Below are 20879 nucleotides of genomic sequence, written 5' to 3'. Positions count from 1 at the left end.
TTCTGACAAGGACATCAACATGTCATGCTGATGATTCCTTTAAGCTATATAAATACAAAGATGAAAGCCAGATTCTGACAGGTCTCAGGCACCACATATCGGGTTGGTGCAAACGCAGATTCTAACACTGACAGCTGCAGCATATTGCATAAAATCAATGGCCAGTGTCGGTTCGGATTTCTGATGAACATATGAAACTCCTGCATTAGCCTTATGGATTATTGATTGCATTAGCATAAGGTTTACCCCCTGACAAAAGACAGTGGGGCAGATGTATGATCCGTCGTGTATGATTATTGATTGCATTAGCATAAGGTTTACCCCCTGACAAAAGACAGTGGGGCAGATGTATGATCCGTCGTTATGGGGGAGAAGGGGTATTAGCGCACGTTATGTGCACTGATACCGCTTCTCCCCCATGTATGAAGCGGCCGGGATGCGGTAATGGACAGGGGCGCTATGCGCCCCTGTCCATATCAGCGCTGCTATCAAAATGATAGCAGGCCGAATGTATGAACGGTCCGCATCGCTGACCGTTCCGCACGAAGCCGGGTTTGGCTTCGCCAGCATCAGGCTGGCAAAGCCCTATCTAAACAGCAGGGACAGCGCTGTCCCTGCTGTTAGGTCTGGGCTGCGCTGGGGATCTCGCGTGAACAGCGAGATCCCGCGCATGCCCAGTGCGGCCGGCCGGGGGACAGGAGATAGCGCATCAGTATTAACTGATGCGCTATCTCCAGAAAGGGACATCGCCGAAGGGGGGAGTTAACGCTCCCCCGCTTCGGCAGACAAGATGTTAATACATCTTGTCGATGTCCCTTCCTGCTTCGCCTCGCTATTGAGGCGAAGCAGGAAGTATCATAGCGGCGCGATAAGCGCTGCTATGATACATCTGCCCCAGTATTGGATATAGTACATACACAACTGCCAACTGCCGCAAATAGCTGCTTTATTAATGACAGCACTGGCCACCATGTGAGTTATCACAATACAATTTAAAAGCCATCAAAATGATGGTTTCTGCAATGTACTTACACTTTTAGACAGTTTTTATATTCACTTTAAGCTTTACAAAGGAATAATTTGGTCCATTGAGTGGCCTCTAGGGGTCAGTGGCGGTACTTCACAGAGGTGAGGAGTAGTTAGCCTTTTATATATATATATAGAGAGAGAGAGAGAGAGAGAGAGATAAGATTGTCTGCAGTACAGGATTCTTGTAGATATATAATGGTTCTGCATAAGATATTTGTTGCTACATTAAAGCCATACTTGTCAGCTTTTTGTTTCTTCTCTCTGGGAGAAGCCTGGAGAGGAGACTTTGAGCAGTGCTTCTGGGGGCCTGACTTAACAAGCGCTGCCCCCATCCTTAGAAACAGGGGCGGATTGGGGACTAAAAGTGGCCCTGGAAAATTTCTGAAAGTGGCCTCATGTGGGCGGCGACAAATCAATAAAGGGCGGAGCCAATATTACAGTAGGCGGGATTATTACATCACTATACTTAGATACATTGTTGACAGACAGGAGAGCGCAGAGACCAGGAGACCAGGAGAGCGCAGAGAGAGAGAGAGACCAGGAGAGCGCAGAGAGAGAGACCAGGAGAGCGCAGAGAGAGAGACCAGGAGAGCGCAGAGAGAAAGAGAGAGACCAGGAGAACGCAGAGAGAGAGAGAGACCAGGAGAGCGCAGAGAGAGAGAGAGAGAGAGAGAGAGACCAGGAGAGAGCAGAGAGAGAGAGAGAGACCAGGAGAGTGCAGAGAAAGAGAGAGAGACCAGGAGAGCGCAGAGAAAGAGAGAGAGACCAGGAGAGCGCAGAGAGAGAGAGAGTGAGACCAGGAGAGCGCAGAGAGAGAGAGACACCAGAAGAGTGCAGAGAGAGAGACCAGGAGAGCACAGAGAGAGAGAGAGACCAGGAGAGTGCAGAGAGAGAGAGAGAGACCAGAAGAGCGCAGAAAGAGAGAGAGACCAGAAGAGCGCAGAGAGAGAGACCAGGAGAGCGCAGAGAGAGAGACCAGGAGAGCGCAGAGAGAAAGAGAGAGACCAGGAGAACGCAGAGAGAGAGAGAGACCAGGAGAGTGCAGAGAGAGAGAGAGACCAGGAGAGTGCAGAGAGAGAGAGAGACCAGGAGAGCACAGAGAGAGAGAGAGACCAGGAGAGCACAGAGAGAGAGAGAGACCAGGAGAGTGCAGAGAGAGAGAGACCAGGAGAGTGCAGAGAGAGAGACCAGGAGAGCGCAGAGAGAGACCAGGAGAGCGCAGAGAGAGACCAGGAGAGCGCAGAGAGAGACATGGAGAGCGCAGAGAGAGAAACCAGGAGAGTGCAGAGAGAGACCAGGAGAGCGCAGAGAGAGAGAGTGCAGAGAGAGACCAGGAGAGTGCAGAGAGAGAGACCAGGACAGTGCAGAGAGAGAGGAAAGAGGGTTGAAAATGGTATGTGTGTGTGTCCCCCTCCCCCCATGTACAGAACCAAGCAAACACACACACACACACACACACACACACCCCTTCCTTCTTCACTTTCAATATACAAGGCAAATAGTGTACCTGGCAGCAGGTCAAGATCAGGTGTTTCGATGGCCAGGGCACAGCGGGTACCATAGAGGAGGCTGAAGTGACTGGTCCATCGGTGGAGGCTGAGGTGGCAGGTCCTGTAGAGGAGGCAGAGGCGGCAGGTCCCGTGGTAGTGGCGGCTTGTTCTGTGTGGAGGGAGCAGCAGTGGGTCACGTGGAAAAGACTGAGGCGGTGTGTCCCATGGAAGATGAGGCCGCGAGTCCGGTGGTTGGAGCTGCAGGCAGTAGCAGGCAGGGGCGTAACTAGAACATTCAGGGCCACATAGCAAAATCTTTAAAGGGGCCCCCCATTACAATGCCGCTAAACAGGGCAGGAGAGAGAGTGAGGGGAGTGAGAGACAAAAATGGTATCAGGTGGAGAGAGCGATAGAGGAGTAAGAAAGGGGAAGGGGTGGTTCAGGAAGTGAGAGGGAATTTCATGGAAAAAGGTGGAGAATATAAAGAGAGATGGGGTAGAGAGAGAGAGAGGACATCAAGGAAACAGAGAGGGTGTCAAAGATAGTGGGGGGAGGAGCAAGGGAGAGAGGGAGGGCTCAAGTGCATAAGGGACAGAGAAAGAAAGAGATGGGCACAAGAAAATAAGGGGGGTATTCAATGTGAGGGTCATGACAGTCGAGATTGCTCGACCGCCGTGACCCAGTCCCGTTCTCGTCAGCTTGACCAAGAACCTGCAGGCGGGATTCAATGTCCCGCCTGCCGGGGAGCGAGAAGGGGGCGTGGCCGAGAAGAGGCGAGCTGCAGCCGGCAGCTCGCCACTTGCGGACGTTCTCGGCAGAACAAGCCCGCCGGCTTGTGAAGTCGGGCTTGTTCTGCCGAGAAACCCTGCTCAATGCTGTCAGGGAAGACAGCATTGAATAGGGCCCGACGGGAGATGCTCACTGGAGTTTGAATACCACCCTAAGGCCGAGAGAAGAAGAGCAGGAGAATGAGAGAGTGAGGGACAGAGACAGTGAGATACAAAGTCAGAGAGAGACAGTGTTGAGGAGGGAGAGAGATAGTGTTGGGGAGGGAGAGTAGGAGAGACAGAGAGTCATGAAGAAAGAGAGAGTCAGACAGGGGGCAGGCATAGATGGTTCAACAGAGCACCATATGGAGACACACAGAGTCAGACATGGGGTCTCACATTACTTACATATGCATTGACATTGGTTATAATGTATGGGGAACACAGTGTCAGATTTCCATGGCAAACAGTACCACACCACCCCCCACCCCACGCCAAATAGGTTTTATGGCAGAAAGTGGCCCCAATCCCCTACACCACCCCTTACTTACTGTACCGCTGCTGATGTTGGGTCCTTAGAGCTGCTGACGGCGGGGGCCATGTAGCTGGAGGGTGCTCTCCTTTGTAGTTGCCGGTGGTTTTGTGAATCTGTGGTGCCGCTCATCGCAGTGCCGTTTTAGCTAAGCGCCACGCACTCCTGTTTCGGCCTGTGGGAGGAGCGGTAGGGATGGCCATCGACCATCGATGATTTAAAATTATCGATGGTATGGGGCCGATGTCGAATACTTTTGCCATCGATGTGGGAGTACCAGATAGTGTCCCTACATCGATGGCAAAGGGGAAACAATGTTTCCTTTTTTTTTTTCTCAAGGTGCCTGGATCATGGAGCATAGCTCCGCCCCCCCGACACCTAGACGTCCCGCCCACGAGTACTGATTGTCCCACGGGCCATTCAGTCACATATAATGGCTGACCATCGATAGCTAAAACTATCGATGGTTATCCATCAAATAGTTTGCAACTATCGATGGCTGGGTGCAGAATCGCCATCGATGGCAACCATCGATGGCGTCTGCTTCGATGGCCATCCCTAATGAGCGGTTGCACAGAGAGGCTGTGTATATATCCTGCAGCCGCTGCAGTCCCCTCTGGCGGCAGCGGAGGGGTCCGGAACAGCAGGAAACAAACAGGGCAGTTGCAACTGCCTATCCTCCCAGCAGCTTAAGCCCGGCGCACTCACCTTCCCAGGCGCAGCGGTGGTGGAAAGGGTGCAGGGGCTTCCTTGCTGTGCCTGCGCCCCCCCTCCCCCACCAAAATCGCAGCATCACATCTCGAGCTCCTTCCTCCATCTCGCGCCGGGGCTGTCACTAGAAGAGTAGAAGATGACGTGAGTCCCGGCAGCAGAGATGCTCAGATAGAACTGCGGGCGGGAGGAGGCGGGGCCACTAGCTCTGACTGCGGCCACCCACCTCCAGTGACGCCGCCTGCTGCTGAGTGGCTGAGCAGCCCCTCAGCCCATTTCAATAGTTGTCAGTGTTTGCGGCGCATGCACGGCGGCCTCACTAGTGTTGGCCTCCCGGGAAAGTTCCCGGTAGTTATAATGGCCAATCCGCCCCTGCTTAGAAATGTCACAATTTGCAGCTGTACGTGGAGGGGGAAGGGCTAAAATTATGTGATTTGCATCTTTTTTAGCCCAGTCCCCACTGCATACACCCCGTTATTTAACCAGCAGGGTAGGAGGATGAGGGGGGGGGGGGGGCAGATGCTGGGATCCAGGGGCATGTGGAAGGCTTGCCCACCCTTCTGAGGGGCCAGGAGGGGGACCCAATTTTTGCAGGCCAACACCTCCCCCTGTATAATAATAATAATAATAATAATAATAATAACAACAGACCCCACAGGCTGCTCTCCCTGTATAATGACAGGACACCACAGGCTGCTCCCTCTGTATAATGACAGGGCACCACAGGCTGCTCCCTCTGTATAATGACAGGACACCACAGGCTGCTCCCTCTGTATAATGACAGGACACCACAGGCTGCTCCCTCTGTATAATGACAGGACACCACAGGCTGCTCCCTCTGTATAATAACAGGACACCACAGGCTGCTCCCTCATGTATAATAACAGGACCCCACAGGCTGCTCCCCCTGTATAATAACAGGACCCCACAGGCTTCTCCCCCTGCATAATAACAGGACACCACAGGCTGCTCCCCCTGCATAATAACAGGACCTCACAGGCTGCTCCCCCTGCATAATAACAGGACCCCACAGGCTGCTCCCCCTGTATAATAACAGGACCCCACAGGCTGCTCCCTCTGTATAATGACAGGACACCACAGGCTGCTCCCTCTGTATAATAACAGGACACCACAGGCTGCTCCCTCTGTATAATGACAGGACACCACAGGCTGCTCCCTCTGTATAATAACAGGACACCACAAGCTGCTCCCTCATGTATAATAACAGGACCCCACAGGCTGCTCCCCCTGTATAATAACAGGACCCCACAGGCTTCTCCCCCTGCATAATAACAGGACACCACAGGCTGCTCCCCCTGCATAATAACAGGACCCCACAGGCTGCTCCCCCTGCATAATAACAGGACCCCACAGGCTGCTCCCCCTGTATAATATCAGGACACCACAGGCTGCTGCCCCTGTATAATAACAGGACCCCACAGGCTGCTCCCCCTGCATAATAACAGGACCCCACAGGCTGCTCCCCCTGCATAATAACAGGACCCCACAGGCTGCTCCCCCTGCATAATAACAGGACCCCACAGGCTGCTCCCCCTGTATAATAACAGGACCCCACAGGCTGCTCCCTCTGTATAATGACCGGACACCACAGGCTGCTCCCTCTGTATAATAACAGGACCCCACAGGCTGTTGCCCCTGCATAATAATTCCCCCTGCATAATAACAGGACCCCACAGGCTGCTCCCCCTGTATAATAACAGGACCATACAGGCTGCTCCCCCTGCATAATAACAGGACCCCACAGGATGCTCCCCCTGTATAATAACAGGACCCCACAGGCTGCTCCCTCTGTATAATGAACAGACACCACAGGCTGCTCCCTCTGTATAATAACAGGACCCCACAGGCTGCTCCCCCTGTATAATAACAGGACCACACAGGCTGCTCCCCCTGTATAATAACAGGACCCCACAGGCTGCTCCCCCTGTATAATAACAGGACCCCACAGGCTGCTCCCCCTGTATAATAACAGGACCCCACAGGCTGCTCCCCCTGCATAATAACAGGACCTCACAGGCTGCTCCCCCTGCATAATAACAGGACCCCACAGGCTGCTCCCCCTGTATAATAACAGGACCCCACAGGCGGCTCCCCCTGTGTAAAAATAGGACCCCACAGGCTGCTCCCTTGTATATTAATAGGACCCCACAGGCTGCTCCCCCTGTATAATAACAGGACCCCACAGGCTGCTCCCCCTGTATAATAACAGGACACCACAGGCTGCTCCCTCTGTATAATGACAGGACACCACAGGCTGCTCCCTCTGTATAATAACAGGACCCCACAGGCTGCTCCCCCTGTATAATAACAGGACACCACAGGCTGCTCCCTCTGTATAATAACAGGACCCCACAGGCTGTTCCCCCTGCATAATAACAGGACCCCACAGGCTGCTCCCCCTGTATAATAACAGGACCATACAGGCTGCTCCCCCTGCATAATAACAGGACCCCACAGGCTGCTCCCCCTGTATAATAACAGGACCCCACAGGCTGCTCCCTCTGTATAGTGAACGGACACCACAGGCTGCTCCCTCTGTATAATAACAGGACCCCTCAGGCTGCTCCCCCTGTATAATAACAGGACCACACAGGCTGCTCCCCCTGTATAATAACAGGACCCCACAGGCTGCCCCCCCTGTATAATAAAAGGAACCCCACAGGCTGCTCCCCCTGTATAATAACAGGACCCCACAGGCGGCTCCCCCTGTATAATAACAGGACCCCACAGGCTGCTCCCCCTGTATAATAACAGGACCCCACAGGCGGCTCCCCCTGTGTAAAAATAGGACCCCACAGGCTGCTCCCTTGTATATTAATAGGACCCCACAGGCTGCTCCCCCTGTATAATAACAGGACCCCACAGGCTGCTCCCCCTGTATAATAACAGGACACCACAGGCTGCTCCCTCTGTATAATGACAGGACACCACAGGCTGCTCCCTCTGTATAATAACAGGACCCCACAGGCTGCTCCCCCTGTATAATAACAGGACACCACAGGCTGCTCCCTCTGTATAATAACAGGACCCCACAGGCTGTTCCCCCTGCATAATAACAGGACCCCACAGGCTGCTCCCCCTGTATAATAACAGGACCATACAGGCTGCTCCCCCTGCATAATAACAGGACCCCACAGGCTGCTCCCCCTGTATAATAACAGGACCCCACAGGCTGCTCCCTCTGTATAGTGAACGGACACCACAGGCTGCTCCCTCTGTATAATAACAGGACCCCTCAGGCTGCTCCCCCTGTATAATAACAGGACCACACAGGCTGCTCCCCCTGTATAATAACAGGACCCCACAGGCTGCCCCCCCTGTATAATAAAAGGAACCCCACAGGCTGATCCCCCTGTATAATAACAGGACCCCACAGGCGGCTCCCCCTGTATAATAACAGGACCCCACAGGCTGCTCCCCCTGTATAATAACAGGACCCCACAGGCGGCTCCCCCTGTGTAAAAATAGGACCCCACAGGCTGCTCCCTTGTATATTATTAGGACCCCACAGACTGCTCCAATTGTACAGTCTTACCTGATCGCTGGACACCGGACACCGAGGCGGGCTGCAGTGAAGTAGGTGGACTGCACAGGCCAGAAGTAAGGTGGAACGCACAGCAGCCTGTGATCGACACAGACTAATCCTCGCTAGCCGCCAGCGCCTACAACCATACTACCCCACCCTCTGTACTGGCCACCTGCACTAGACATGTCCTCAGTGCAGGAGGCCGGTGGCCATTTTTCTGTAGACTGTGTCTGACTCCTAACTAACTCAGAAGACAGTGGGCAGTATACAGGGCAGGGATCCCGTTTGCGGTGTGCGGCTCCGGCGTCCTGTCAAGTTTCGGCGCCCGGAGCTCGCGCTCTGCCGGCTCCGCCCTAGCTAGGCCACTGACGAACATACATCTGTACCTTTGTAAGTTTGATTGCTGGAGACAAATCTCAGAGTGACACAGTCCCTTTATTGCTGTGTACACACGGTGCAATATGATTGCTGGCGATATATTGCTAGCAATATATCGCCAGCAATCATATTGCTCAGTGTCTCCTTTTCATCAATGATAAAAAGGAGACACTGCTACAGGGGGGTGCAGAGACGAGACAAAGGCAGGAGGGAGGGAGGGAGAAGCCGCACGGGGCGGGGGGGGGGGGGGGCAGCTTTCATGGTATGGATCGGCCTTCCCCGTGACGTATGCTGGGGGCGGGGTGTATCGGGTACACACTGCCGCCGGGGTTATTGTCATGTTATTACACAGACATGCCCCCCGTACGTTCCGTGCACGCAGCAGCAGCAGCCGCCGCTGTGTATGTGTCACGGGGAAGGGGGGAAGAAGCCGCAGCGCTGATCTCTCCGGCGCTGACATCCTGCTCAGCGCCGGGGGAAGTCGCTGGTCGCAGGAGCATGCGACCATTAGGGAGTGCACACGGGAGCGTGCAGCTGGCGAGTTATCGCCAGCAGCACTCCAAATCCCTGGCAATATGGTCGCTCAGCAACCATATTCCCAGCGATTTCACCCAATATGGCCCCGTGTGTGCACACCTTAAGAGTAGTGTAAATATTATCTTATATAAATCACTATATTTCTATCCCTTTCTATCCTCGGAATAAATGTATCCATCTACGGTCTTGATTTGAAATACTGACCTCTATGCAAGTCAGACCTATAAGATTCACCAGTATCTTCTGAAACCGGTTAGCGAAATACTGAGGCATGAAATTGTCACATAAACCCCAGAGTAAACATTAGGAGCGAGAGGATGCAATACATGCCTGGTAGTACACTCATCTGCTTCGTGTGATTGCCTTATATACAGGCGTGTGACCTTTAACACTATACAAATAATTTAGACACTTTTTTAACTTATCTGTGAACTGAGGTTCTGAATATTTTACATACTGCAACCTCAGCCTGAGCTTCCACCACAATACCAGGCACACTGCAAGTGCTGACAGCCAAGGGGGAATAGTAATGTCCTCTACAAGATCTCAAGATGTTTTTATGTTCTTATTCCACTTTATTGCACTCATTTGCTTCATGTGGTTTCTAATATGGCACAAACATTGAAGTTGCTGCAATTTAAGCACATTTATTTTAATCATACTTACCTACCCTCCCGGAATAGCTGAGAGGGTCCCGAAAATCGTGTGTCCTACCCAGGGCCGGCTCTACCTCTAGGCAACAACTTTAGGCAGATGCCTAGGGTGCCAGGATCTGGGGGGGCGCCACCAAGTCTGTTTATAAAAAAAAATCATTAATGTCTATGAGGATCCTCGTTGTAATTAATGCAGGTGGCTGCTGTGGAACTTCTAACATCTCACTTCTATACTTTCCCTTGAGGCATACTTCCCTACTTTGTTGCACCCTCCTCCTTGTACTCTGTTGTGGGTGGCAAAGGGAGGCCCACAGGGAAAGCAGGGGACTTGCCCACCTTTCCGGGGGGCTCTGAGGCCTCCCTGACATTCCAGAATGTTAGGCAAGTATGCCTTAAGGGGTTGGAAAGTGGGTATTCGTGGCAGTATAGGGCTAGGGGGGGCAGTAGGTTGAAGTTTTGCTAGGGTACTGAGAAGCCTATACCGGCCCTGGATGTACCCCCCTCCCCCCGGAAGGGCAAGCCTTTAGTGGGGCCCCCTCCCTCTGACAGTCCAAGACCGTCATTCTCGGCTCTTTGAGTACCACCCCCTCCCTGAAGATCTGCGAATCACGGCATTTACAAGAAAAGGGGTGAGGCTTAATGATGCAAGCTCCGCCCCCATGGAAAACCTGCAGAGTCTCCTCTCTAGGCTTCTCCCAGAGGGAGACACTTAAAGTAGGCAGGTTTGATTTTAATACTAGTTAAAGGCCCGTCAAAATGACGACTTCTGCAATGTACTTTCACTTTGAGGTGTGACAGTTATTTTACTTTCAGCTGTGACAGTTTTTAGCCCACAAATTCTCCACCCCACAACTAGTCCCTATCTGCTTCTAGGTCCAACCTCTGTCTTCACAGCTCCCTCTCTCCATATCCTGCAAGTTTGAAACAGATCAGTGTCCCTGCAAAAATTGCTTTTACTTTCTGTTAATATTACATCTTTTAGCACACAAAGGATAAATTTGGTCCGTCAAGAGGCCCCTAGTGGTCACTGGCAGTACTTCACCTCATAGAGGTGGGGAGTAGTTAGCCTTTTTTTTATATTTATATAGATAATATGAAAAGTTTAGAGCTTCAGTTCCACTATTCACCTGTATGTTATACCCCATTCTCACTGCCGCAAAAACCTGGGTTTTTTCCAGGGTAAGCAGTAATTTCCCATGTCCTGTCTCAGTGTGAAAGGGTCTTTGTGAAATTTCCGGGTGATATGCCCCGGGAATTAGACACAGGTTTTTTGCAGGGTTTTTCCTAGGTAATACACGGGTGTATGGCAGTGTGAACAGCACAGAGCCGTGTTTTTCACACATGATGCCAAAAAACAAGCTCATTGGGGGATGCAATCATGTGATATGTGACGGCCATCCAATAAAAGCTGTTTTTTTAAACAGCCCATCACAGCAATTTGTACAAATTTCCCATCACCCAATCAAATTCCACACACTTGTTGGAAGGCGGACCATGGAAAGCAGTGTGAAAGGGGCAGACACAGGAAATTCCTGGGTCTGAGGTGCAGTATGAAGGGGGCCTGTTGAGCTGAGATGCAAAAATCCGTCAAGAAAAACCTGGGCTTTTGAAGGGGCGGCAATGAGAACGCAGCATAAGTCATTCCATGTTTTTTTTTTTTTTTTCTCTGTACATTTTATATAAACAGCTTCTTATAATTAACGAGCAATATGTCAGTATTGCCGGAATCCTTCATCATGTAAGTGACAGCCTTTTCTATAGTCATGATGACTGCTGTCACATTGTATGATTCTTATCAGCCAGGTTTGAATAGCAGTCCAAGTGATTGCACATCATGATATGGAAGCCGAGAGGAAATGTACAACGGTGATGTGGCTCAGCTCTCAGTCAAAGGAGGAAACATTGGCCCTTATTCTGGTTCATTCTCAGAGGCAAATTCCTTCTCAAATGGACAAAGCCATGTGCACTGCAGAGGGGAAGATGTAACAGGTGCAGAGAGAATTAGATATGGGTGAGTTATTTTGTTTCTGTGCAGGGAAAATACTGACTGCTTTATTTTTACACTGCAATATAGATCTCACTTTGAAGAAAACCCCACCCAAATCTAATTCTATCTGCATATGTTACGTCTGCCCCACCTGCAGTGCACATGGTTTTGTCCATTTGAGAAGGGATTTGCCTCTGAGAGTGAACCAGAATAAGGCCCATTACCTCAGAGTTTTCAGCAATGTGTTTAATCAGAGCCGAGCCGTAACTAAGGGTGTGCAACCGGTGCCGCTGCACAGAGAACAAGGCTCTGTGAGCGATACTGCTGCTGCCCCCCCACGGATGTACTTCAGGGTATCCATACTTGCCTACCTGACCCTCTACATGAGGGAGATAATGCTCTGTTCCTGGACTTCCCTGGTAATATATAATTGCCATCACCTGTGGTGACACCTTTCTTATCAATTACCTAGCTCCCCACAGGTGATGGCAATCATACATTACCAGGGAAGCCCAGGAACAGAGCATTTTCTCCCTCATGGAGAGGGTCAGGTAGGCAAGTATGAGGGTATCTGGAGTGGCAACCTGCGGTCAGGATTGCTGTGGGTGTTCCTGACAGGCACCCTGCCATCTTTGCAGCCAATTGGAGTATCTGAAGCACGCCCTGGTCAGCGCTGTATCACCGGTGCTGTTGGCCTCGTCCTCTCTGCAAAATGCAATAATGTCATGTCTGCAACGTCGTGATGTCACTAACAAATTCCCAGCATGCAGCTCACAGTATGACTCACTAGTAAGGGGGAGATTTACATCCCTATAGTGGTCTAAATTAAAACAGTTGTTTATGTATACTTCTGGTAGCCAACTCCAGTCCTCGACAGCTACCAACAGTTAATGTTTTCCAGATCTCCTCACAGTGAAGTAATTAGCTCCACCTGTGTATCTTTTAAAATGTGTTAGTGAGTGATGAGTGCACATGTGCAGCAGCTAGGTTGTCTGGAAAATGTGAATTGGGTACTCTTTACCTAGAAGGTAAAGCCACGCTTCGGGCTCGGTGGCTCGCTGCGCTCGCCACACTTTCTATTCTCAACTCCACGCCGACGTGGATAGTGGGGGTATGAAAAGGTCGTAGGACGCGTACCGCCGCCCCTCGCGGCGCTCGCCACGCTTCGGGTTGACGTTGATCGTGGGGTGGCGTTAACAATTGTGGGGGCCATTTCACACTTCAGGGTGCCTATTTGGCCTCTGTGGCCCATTTAACATTGTTTCCTATGGAAAAATCGGGTCAATTGAGACAGTGCAACAGGAAAATCGGGTCAATTGGGACATTTAACATTGTTCCCTATGGGAAATCGCGGGCATCGCGTCGGTCGCATCGCACCCGATTTTTTAGTGCATTCAATGCCCGAGATGGCCGCGATGGGCGCCCTTCTAGGTAAAGAGTACCGTGAATTGTTGGTAGCTCTCGAGAACTGAAGTTGGCTACCACTGATATATACATACAGAGCTAAAGACATTAAGGGCTTTATTCACTAAATATCACTTTTCAGGCATTAAAAATTAATGTTAATCAATGTTAGTTTTCCAAGGCTAAAACTCACATTTACTAACTTTTAAAAAATAATAGTTAAAAATCAACTTTTAGTAAGTGGTTGGGTACTTCTGTACTTTCACGGCGGCAGTTACGTAGTCAGCGTAGCGTCCCTGTCAGAATCAGCATAGTGTTCCCGCGGCCGTTTAAGTAGTTAGCATTGTCTATAGAGAGTGTTTCCGAGGCTGCTTAAGTAGTTAGCGTAGTCAATATAGCGTCCCTGTCAGAATCAGCGTAGTGTTCTTGTGGCCAGCATAGTCAGTGTCCCTGTCAGAATTAGCGTACCGCAGTGCGGCTAGCCGGAGCTTACGTAGTTAGCGTAGTCAGTCAGCGTTACGCAGTTAGTGTGGTCAGTCAGCATTATGCAGGTAGCGTAGTCAGTCAACATTCTATCACCACTAATTTCATTGTGTCAGTTATGGCTGCCGAACCATTAACCATCTTTAACCTGCTGCAGACGGAGGAGTAGTCGGTGGAGTCTTTACAACGCCACTACTTGCTGCCAGAGACACAGACCTGTGTCAACGGGCATCCAATGAGGCTTAATATAAAGGAGTGAATGTGGTTCTGCCACATAAGAAGCTGTGGCAAGAAGGTTAGTCTCCGGGCCGCTCCATGGTCGATCAATGGTTTCAAGGATGTCACCTGACATTTATGATCCTTCTACGCTTCATATTTTCTTGGGCGGAGGAGCTAACAAGCATTACATTTTGTGAGCGCCACCTCATGATTTCCAAAAAACAACCTTATGCGGGAGGCGTGTACCCTTGATTTGATCTCACAGCCCCAACGCCGGATTGGAGGGCCTGGCAAAATAGTTGAGGTGGATGAAAGTTTATTTGTCCAGCGAAAAAATCATGTTGGACGTGTCCTGCCTTAGCAGTGGCTGTTTGGTGGCATATCCCGTGAGACAGGTGAATGTTTTGTGACACCTGTGGCCAGTCGTGAGGCCAGCACCCTGATGTCTGCCATCCAAAAGCATATTGAACCGGGTACCACCTTATACTCTGACTGTTGGCGAGCGTACAGCACTCAACAACTTGAGCAGGCGGAGTACCAACATGCGCGCGTCAACCACCGCTACAATTTCGTGGACCCAGACACAGGGGTTATAAAATCAACTCCACGCCAATGTGAATAGTGGGGGTATGAACAGGTCGGGAGGACACGTAATGCATCTCCTCGCGGGGCACGCTGCGCTACCAACGCTTTGGGTTGGCGTGGATAGTGGGGGTTTGAAAAGGAGGCATTTGCCAGTATGTAACATGGAGCACTGGCAAATACGTCCTTTATTGTGCATTAGACGCACTTCAGTCCCCCTTTGTGAATGAGATGCATGTGCTGCCGAACCCCTAACCCCGTCTCCCTGAAGCGGACACGGGCAAGGGGTGCCTTACCTTGCCGCAAGAATTACTGAGATGCACAAGCTTAAGGCAGATGGAGCGCCACTCCGCCGGTGCCCGCATGATCGCCACTCTGCCGGCTTCCGCCAGCACAGGGGATCTGGCGGTTACCGGCGCTGTATGAGAGGCGCTCTCTAGGAGCAGCTCATGGGGGCAGTACAGTGACTACGCTGCCTAACAGTACGGTGACTGGGGCTGACAGTATGGTGACTAGCGCTGCCGCGGGAACACTACGCTGACTACGCTATCTACTCAGGGCTGCCATGGAGACACTATGCTGGGCTATGCTGACAATGTAGCTTAGGCTGCCGCCGTGAAACTACACAAGTGCCAATGGTTGTTTTAGCCCCTAAAACATAGCATCCATTGAGATCAAATTTCATAAATGGAAAATTACTTATAGTAAATATATCTTACTAGTAAGTCCGCTCAAAGCAAATGCTTCGAAACCTAGGGGGTTATTCTAGTTCACTCTTTCTGACAAAATCCTTCTTACCATGTGCACTGCAGGGGGGCAGATGTGCAGAGAGAATTAGATTTAGGTGAGTTATTTTGTTTCTGTGCAGGGTAAATACTGACTGCTTTATTTTTACACTGCAATATAGATCTCACTTTGTAGTAAAACTCCACCCAAATCTAATTCTCTCTGCCCAAGTAACATCTGCCCCACCTGCAGTGCACATGGTTTTGTCCATCTAAGAAGGATTTTGTCAGACAGAGTGAACTAGAATAAGGCCCCTAGTCTGCTACCTTGTGATTGCCTCTGTGTTTGTGCATGTGTGAGAGAGAAAGAGATGTAGTTTCTCTCACTGCCAACAGATGGCAGTGTTTCTGAGACACACAACTGGACCTAAACATATTAAACTTTGGTGAACAACTTTAGCTTACATTATCTTGAAGACTAACACCTTCTTTGAATTGAAAAGTATATATAGATCTTGATTGTTATACAGTATGTTTTAATAGTACCTGCTAAAACTGCAATTTCTTTACTCACAATGGACTAAGGGCATATGAATGTTACATTTTATCTGTGATGCATGGAATCTTTATCTGTGATACATTGTATCTTTCTCTGTGATGCATTGTATCTTTATCTGTGCTACATTGTATCTTTCTCTGTGATGCATTGTATCTTTATCTGTGATACATTGTATCTTTATCTGTGATACATTGTATCTTTCTCTGTGATGCATTGTATCTTTATCTGTGCTACATTGTATCTTTATCTGCGATGCATGGAAACTTTATCTGTGATACATTGTATCTTTCTCTGTGATACATTGTATCCTTAAATATGTAATATATCCAGTGGCGTAGCTACGTTTTGGGCGTCCCCCCACCGTTAGGGGGGGGGCGCCCCCCACCCCGTCGCCACCCCGCCGACCACCCCTACCCCGCCGCCCCGCCGAGCACCCCTACCCCGCCGCCCATGCAAACCCCCCCTCAATCCCCCGCAGACTTACCAATAGCGCTGGTGCCGGCGGCTCCGTTCTTCTGCTGAGGACCACCAGAAAATGGCCGCCCCCATATAGCAGACAGTTTCAGAGAACTGTGTGCTATATGGGGGCGGCCATTTTCTGGTGGTCCTCAGCAGAAGAACGGAGCCGCCGGGATCAGCGCTATAGGTAAGTCTGCGGGGGATTGAGGGGGGGGGTTAACTATAGCACCGCAGCCCCCGGCGCCCCCACATGCACAGCGCCCCCCCGCGGTGGCGGGGGCTGCGGTGCTATAGTTACGCCGCTGAATATATCTATAAAAGTTACACAATGATATGTAAATTCCTGTTATATTTTTCCTTTAATTAGATATAATAGGATTTACCCTGTAATATTATTTTTGTTCTCCTAACTATGGTCCCGATTCAGACCTGATCGCACGTCTGCAAATTCACATGGCGGACAATTATCAATAAATATAGCACGCGTACGGTTCGCAATATACATGAGGCCGTGCTGCTATGAAATCCTGCTACTATTTCTATACGTGCGCGGTTTGCAAGGTGAGTGAGAGGAAGTCGGCGTCTGGGGGTGGAAACTGGACGTTTAGTGGGAGTACTAAGAAAAACCACAGGCGTGCCAGAAGAAATGCTGGGAGTGTCAGGGAAAGTGCAGGCCTGCCTGACTGTTTTTAGGGGAGGGTGTGTGACATCAGCTCCAGGCCGGATTTGCCTGTATTCTTTACAGACTTCAAGTAAGTCTCTGGTTACTCTGAGCCTGTGATGAGTGGGCCCACAGTGGCGTAACAATAGCCCCGCAGACCCCGCAGTCGTGGGGAGGCGCTGTGTAAGTGTGGGCGCCGGGGGTCTGCGAGGCTATTGTAACGCTGCTGTGCGGCGGCCGGGACGCGCAGATTTACCTGGTTTACCTGTCTGCGCAGCGTTCCCGGCTCCCCTCTTACTCTAGCTTCTGCTGAAATGAAAATGGACCATAGTAAAATGTCCGCCCCCATACAGCAGACAGTTCTCTGAAACTGTCTGCTGTATGGGGGCGGACATTTTGTGATGGTCCGTTTTCAAACCAGCAGCATGGAGCATACCGGCAGAAGCCAGGATGGGAGCCTAGCCGGGACTGAAGCACAGCGGAGGGTAAAGCACGGGGGCATGGGCAGCAGGGAAGGGGAGGGGGGGCGCAATTTTTATAGCTACGCCACTGGGTGCCCAGTGTAACAATGATTCGATAGTGTGCATGTTGCTATGGGTTTTGGACATATGTGCACAGCTGCAATCAGATCTGTAGCCATGCACATACATTTGCACAGTGTGCACATTCATTCACAAGGTGGGATTTTATTCTAGTGGGGCGGCGTCTTAACTGAGTGCTGGCCATGCAAATTTGCGGCCCTGTGATCAGGTCTGAATTACCCCCAATGTTTTAATCTCCGTCTTTTTCTATATGTCACTTCCATGTGGATATTCTTCCATCTGTTTTTAAACCCTTCACTGCCACATCATGTATTGTTGTATATATTCCTATTGTTCTCCTTTGTTGACTGGTTTATCAATTTAGATACACGCTGGTAGATTTACTGAAGCTTCTAAGGGGGGAGTTTACTAAGTTCTGTTTCACATGGGATGTTGCTCTGGGAAACCAATCAGAATCTACTTCTTATTTATTTAGCTAGAAAATAATAGATAGTATCTGATTGGTTGCCCATAGCAACCTCAAATCTGAACTCCTATTTTAGTAAATCCCCCCCCCCCCTTAAAATGAGAAGGTGATTTTGCCCATAGCAACCAATCAAATTCTGCCTTTCATTTTCTAGGATGCAATAGAGATTGGTTGCTATGAGAAACATCACTTATTTTCATTATTTACAATTGGAAACATTGATAAAACAAACTGGGTAGTTAAAGACAGTAGAAAAGGTAGGAGGGCCCTGCTCGCAGATTACAGTCAATAATTATTATTATTTGGTTGGTTAATTAATCCTACTTTGCCAGTGTATTATGGGCAGACAAGATGGGCCAAGTGTTTCTTATCTGCCATCAAATTCTATGGGGGAATGTTGCTATGGGCAACCAATAAGATCATATCTATTATCTTCTAAAAGGTGCTAAATTAATAAGAAGTCATTTTTGATTGGTTGCCCATAGCAACATCCTGTGTGTAATAGAACTCGTACATTTTTCCCTATGTTTTTCTTACAATCATGGAACATTTGGAAGGGCCGGTACTTGTTTCCTAGCACGGCCACAATCGCGGGCATCGTGTGCCTTAACTTTAAGGCACACGATGCCCGCGATGCCCGCAATTTCCTTTGAAAAAAGCAGTACTCGGGTACATCGCGTCGGTCGTGTGCCTTAAGAAGGCACACGACGCGACCGACGCGATGCCCACGATTTCCCCATAGGCTTCAATGTTAAAATATTTTAACATTGAAACTGAGTCCATTTAACATAGGAAAAAATGGGAAAAGGCCGAATAAGGGCCATTTCTCATTGGGTATGGCCCCGTCATGTGTGTAAAAAATAATGGCCCCCCATTGTGGCCGCCACCCCCCACGATTGACGCGAACCCGAAGCGTGGCGAGCGCAGCGAGCCCGCGAGGGGCGGCGGTGTGCGTCCTCCAACCTTTTCATTCCCCTACTATCCACGTCGGCGTGGAGTTGAGAATAGATTAGTGTGGCGAGCGCAGCGAGCCCGAAGCGTGGCGAGCGGACGCTGATACCTGTGAAGCCCGCGAAGGGAAGCAGGGATCTGTGAAGGTATCAGCGTCCGCTCGCCACGCTTCGGGCTCGGTGGCTCGCTGCGCTCGCCACACTAATCTATTCTCAACTCCACGCCGACGTGGATAGTAGGGAAATGAAAAGGTCGGAGGACGCGCAAGGAAACAAGTACCGAAGGGCCCATACACAGGACTGGTAGATGTATTAACTGATGAAATTGGCTATGTCTCCGTCTGTACAATAATATGACAGCAATGTGCTCACTTTGATACCGAGTTATCTATAATACTGTATATATGTATTTTACAATGTTCTAAACTGTAACATTCATGGTATAAATGTAATATTCCAGCTCCAGAAGTATTCCAGTCCTTCATGGAAGCGGGGCCCGGATACTCCTATCCTGTGGACTGGTGGTCATTAGGAATCACAGCGTACGAGCTCCTGAGAGGTTGGGTAAGTGGATTGTTCATCCCCACATCAGATGCGCGATGTCTCCCCTCTATCCCTGTGTCCCTGCACACTGAATGTTGTAAACCACGGCTGCACCATAATATCGATACTGATTAGGTGGAGGTACCTTGCTAGCAAGCGTTCTCTTAGCATTATATGGCTCACATATAATCCTGGGACGTCCTCCCATCCAACCGCAATAATGTGATACATTACATCACTGACACCACCAGAACAGTAAATAAAAGACTGTATACAGTAGTATCCTCCTTGTCTGCTGGTCCCATGTTTGGCTCCATTAGTACCTACACAGCTGCACATATAGACCTAAGTGACGGGCCACACATAGCAACGCAGCGGGTCCCGTTCAGCAGGATCCATTGTGCCGCAAGGAGTCTGCACACAGGCTCCTATCCGGCCACCCACACATTAGCAGTGGGGTATGCTGCGATAGGACAGGATGGTCATGGGACGACAGCATATCAATGCACAGGGTGCCGGTTTTACTTGAAATCCAGTCAGAAGTGGCCGGATCCTGTCAGGGCCGGCGACAGGGGGGGTCAAGGGGGACAAGTGTGACGGGCCCCAGTGATCTGAAGGGCCCCAGAGCTTCCATGCCCCGGCATGACCACTGCCTGTACTAGCTGGCCTGTCAGTGACCCTCGCAGCCCAGCCCTCTACTGTGTGCTATCTGTGTGTGGCTGAGTGTGACTGACTCCCTTTGTGCCACTGCCATCTGTGTGTGTGCCTTGCCACTTGGCGCTCAGAGCCATCTACTCTGTGTGTGCGCACGGCCTGGGGCAGCAGACGCACACCCGTGTAGTCCGCACCTGAATGCAGGCTCTGGAGCAGTGAAAGGTTCAATGAGGCTCATGCAGAAGAGGGTTTTATGGATTTGGGATTAGGTGGGGGCCCCAGAAATATCATTGTACAGGGCCCCAAGATTTCTGCTGCCGGCCCTGGATCCTGTTCTGCGTTTACCGGTTCGCTAGGCTGTGAACATATGCAAATCAGGCCCATTGATACTTGATGACTGGTCTATTTCATTCCGACGTAAAAATACCGGTTTTACTGTATACACAGGGGAGGTCATTCTGGTTGACTCGATGGCCGCCGATCTAAAGCATTCGCAAAACAGAGTCACAGTGATTCGCAGCAGGCTTGTACATGAACAGGGTGAGCAGCTGGCGTCCGGTGATGTCAGCTGCCCACCCCCGGCACCTGCTTCACGGCCGAATTAACATGGGAACGCCCAGCATAATCATGGGGATGCCCATGAAACCCTCAAGACCTGAGCGGGTGATGGCGACGCCCTGTGTGCATCCCCCTTTTAATCTGGCTATGCATCTGCCCTAACTGCAGTGCAGCATGGCTGGCCCAGTTGTGTGTTTTTTTGCTTGCAAATCTGAATCAGGCTCTATATTGGGACACATTTGCTAATACTGTATACATACGCTTATACTGTACAGTATACAGCACATTCGAACAGTATCTATAACAGTGGCTTTATAAATATTAGCATTTTTGATTATAAGCCAATTGTTAGATTAATTGTAAATGAATGTGTATTAGCCGGAACATTGGATTAAATATGCATATTGCCTTTATTAGTGCATGTAATGTGCTTGTTGTATTGT

At 50.2% G+C, this 20879-nt stretch overlaps 1 protein-coding gene across 1 annotated transcript in view; it reads left to right on the top strand.

Annotated features, from left to right (window-relative positions):
- STK32B (serine/threonine kinase 32B) overlaps positions 1 to 20879 on the top strand; it is a 209339-nt gene that overhangs the window by 134946 nt on the left and 53514 nt on the right. The window contains exon 7 of the mRNA XM_083155858.1: positions 19142 to 19245. Within this exon, the coding sequence (XP_083011984.1) occupies positions 19142 to 19245 (104 nt within the window). The remainder of the gene's footprint in view (positions 1 to 19141; positions 19246 to 20879) is intronic.

This window comes from Crinia signifera, chromosome 1 (assembly GCF_055691185.1).
Source record: "Crinia signifera chromosome 1, ASM5569118v1, whole genome shotgun sequence".
Lineage (NCBI taxonomy): Eukaryota > Metazoa > Chordata > Amphibia > Anura > Myobatrachidae > Crinia > Crinia signifera.
This window is presented reverse-complemented; position numbering and strand designations above follow the sequence as displayed.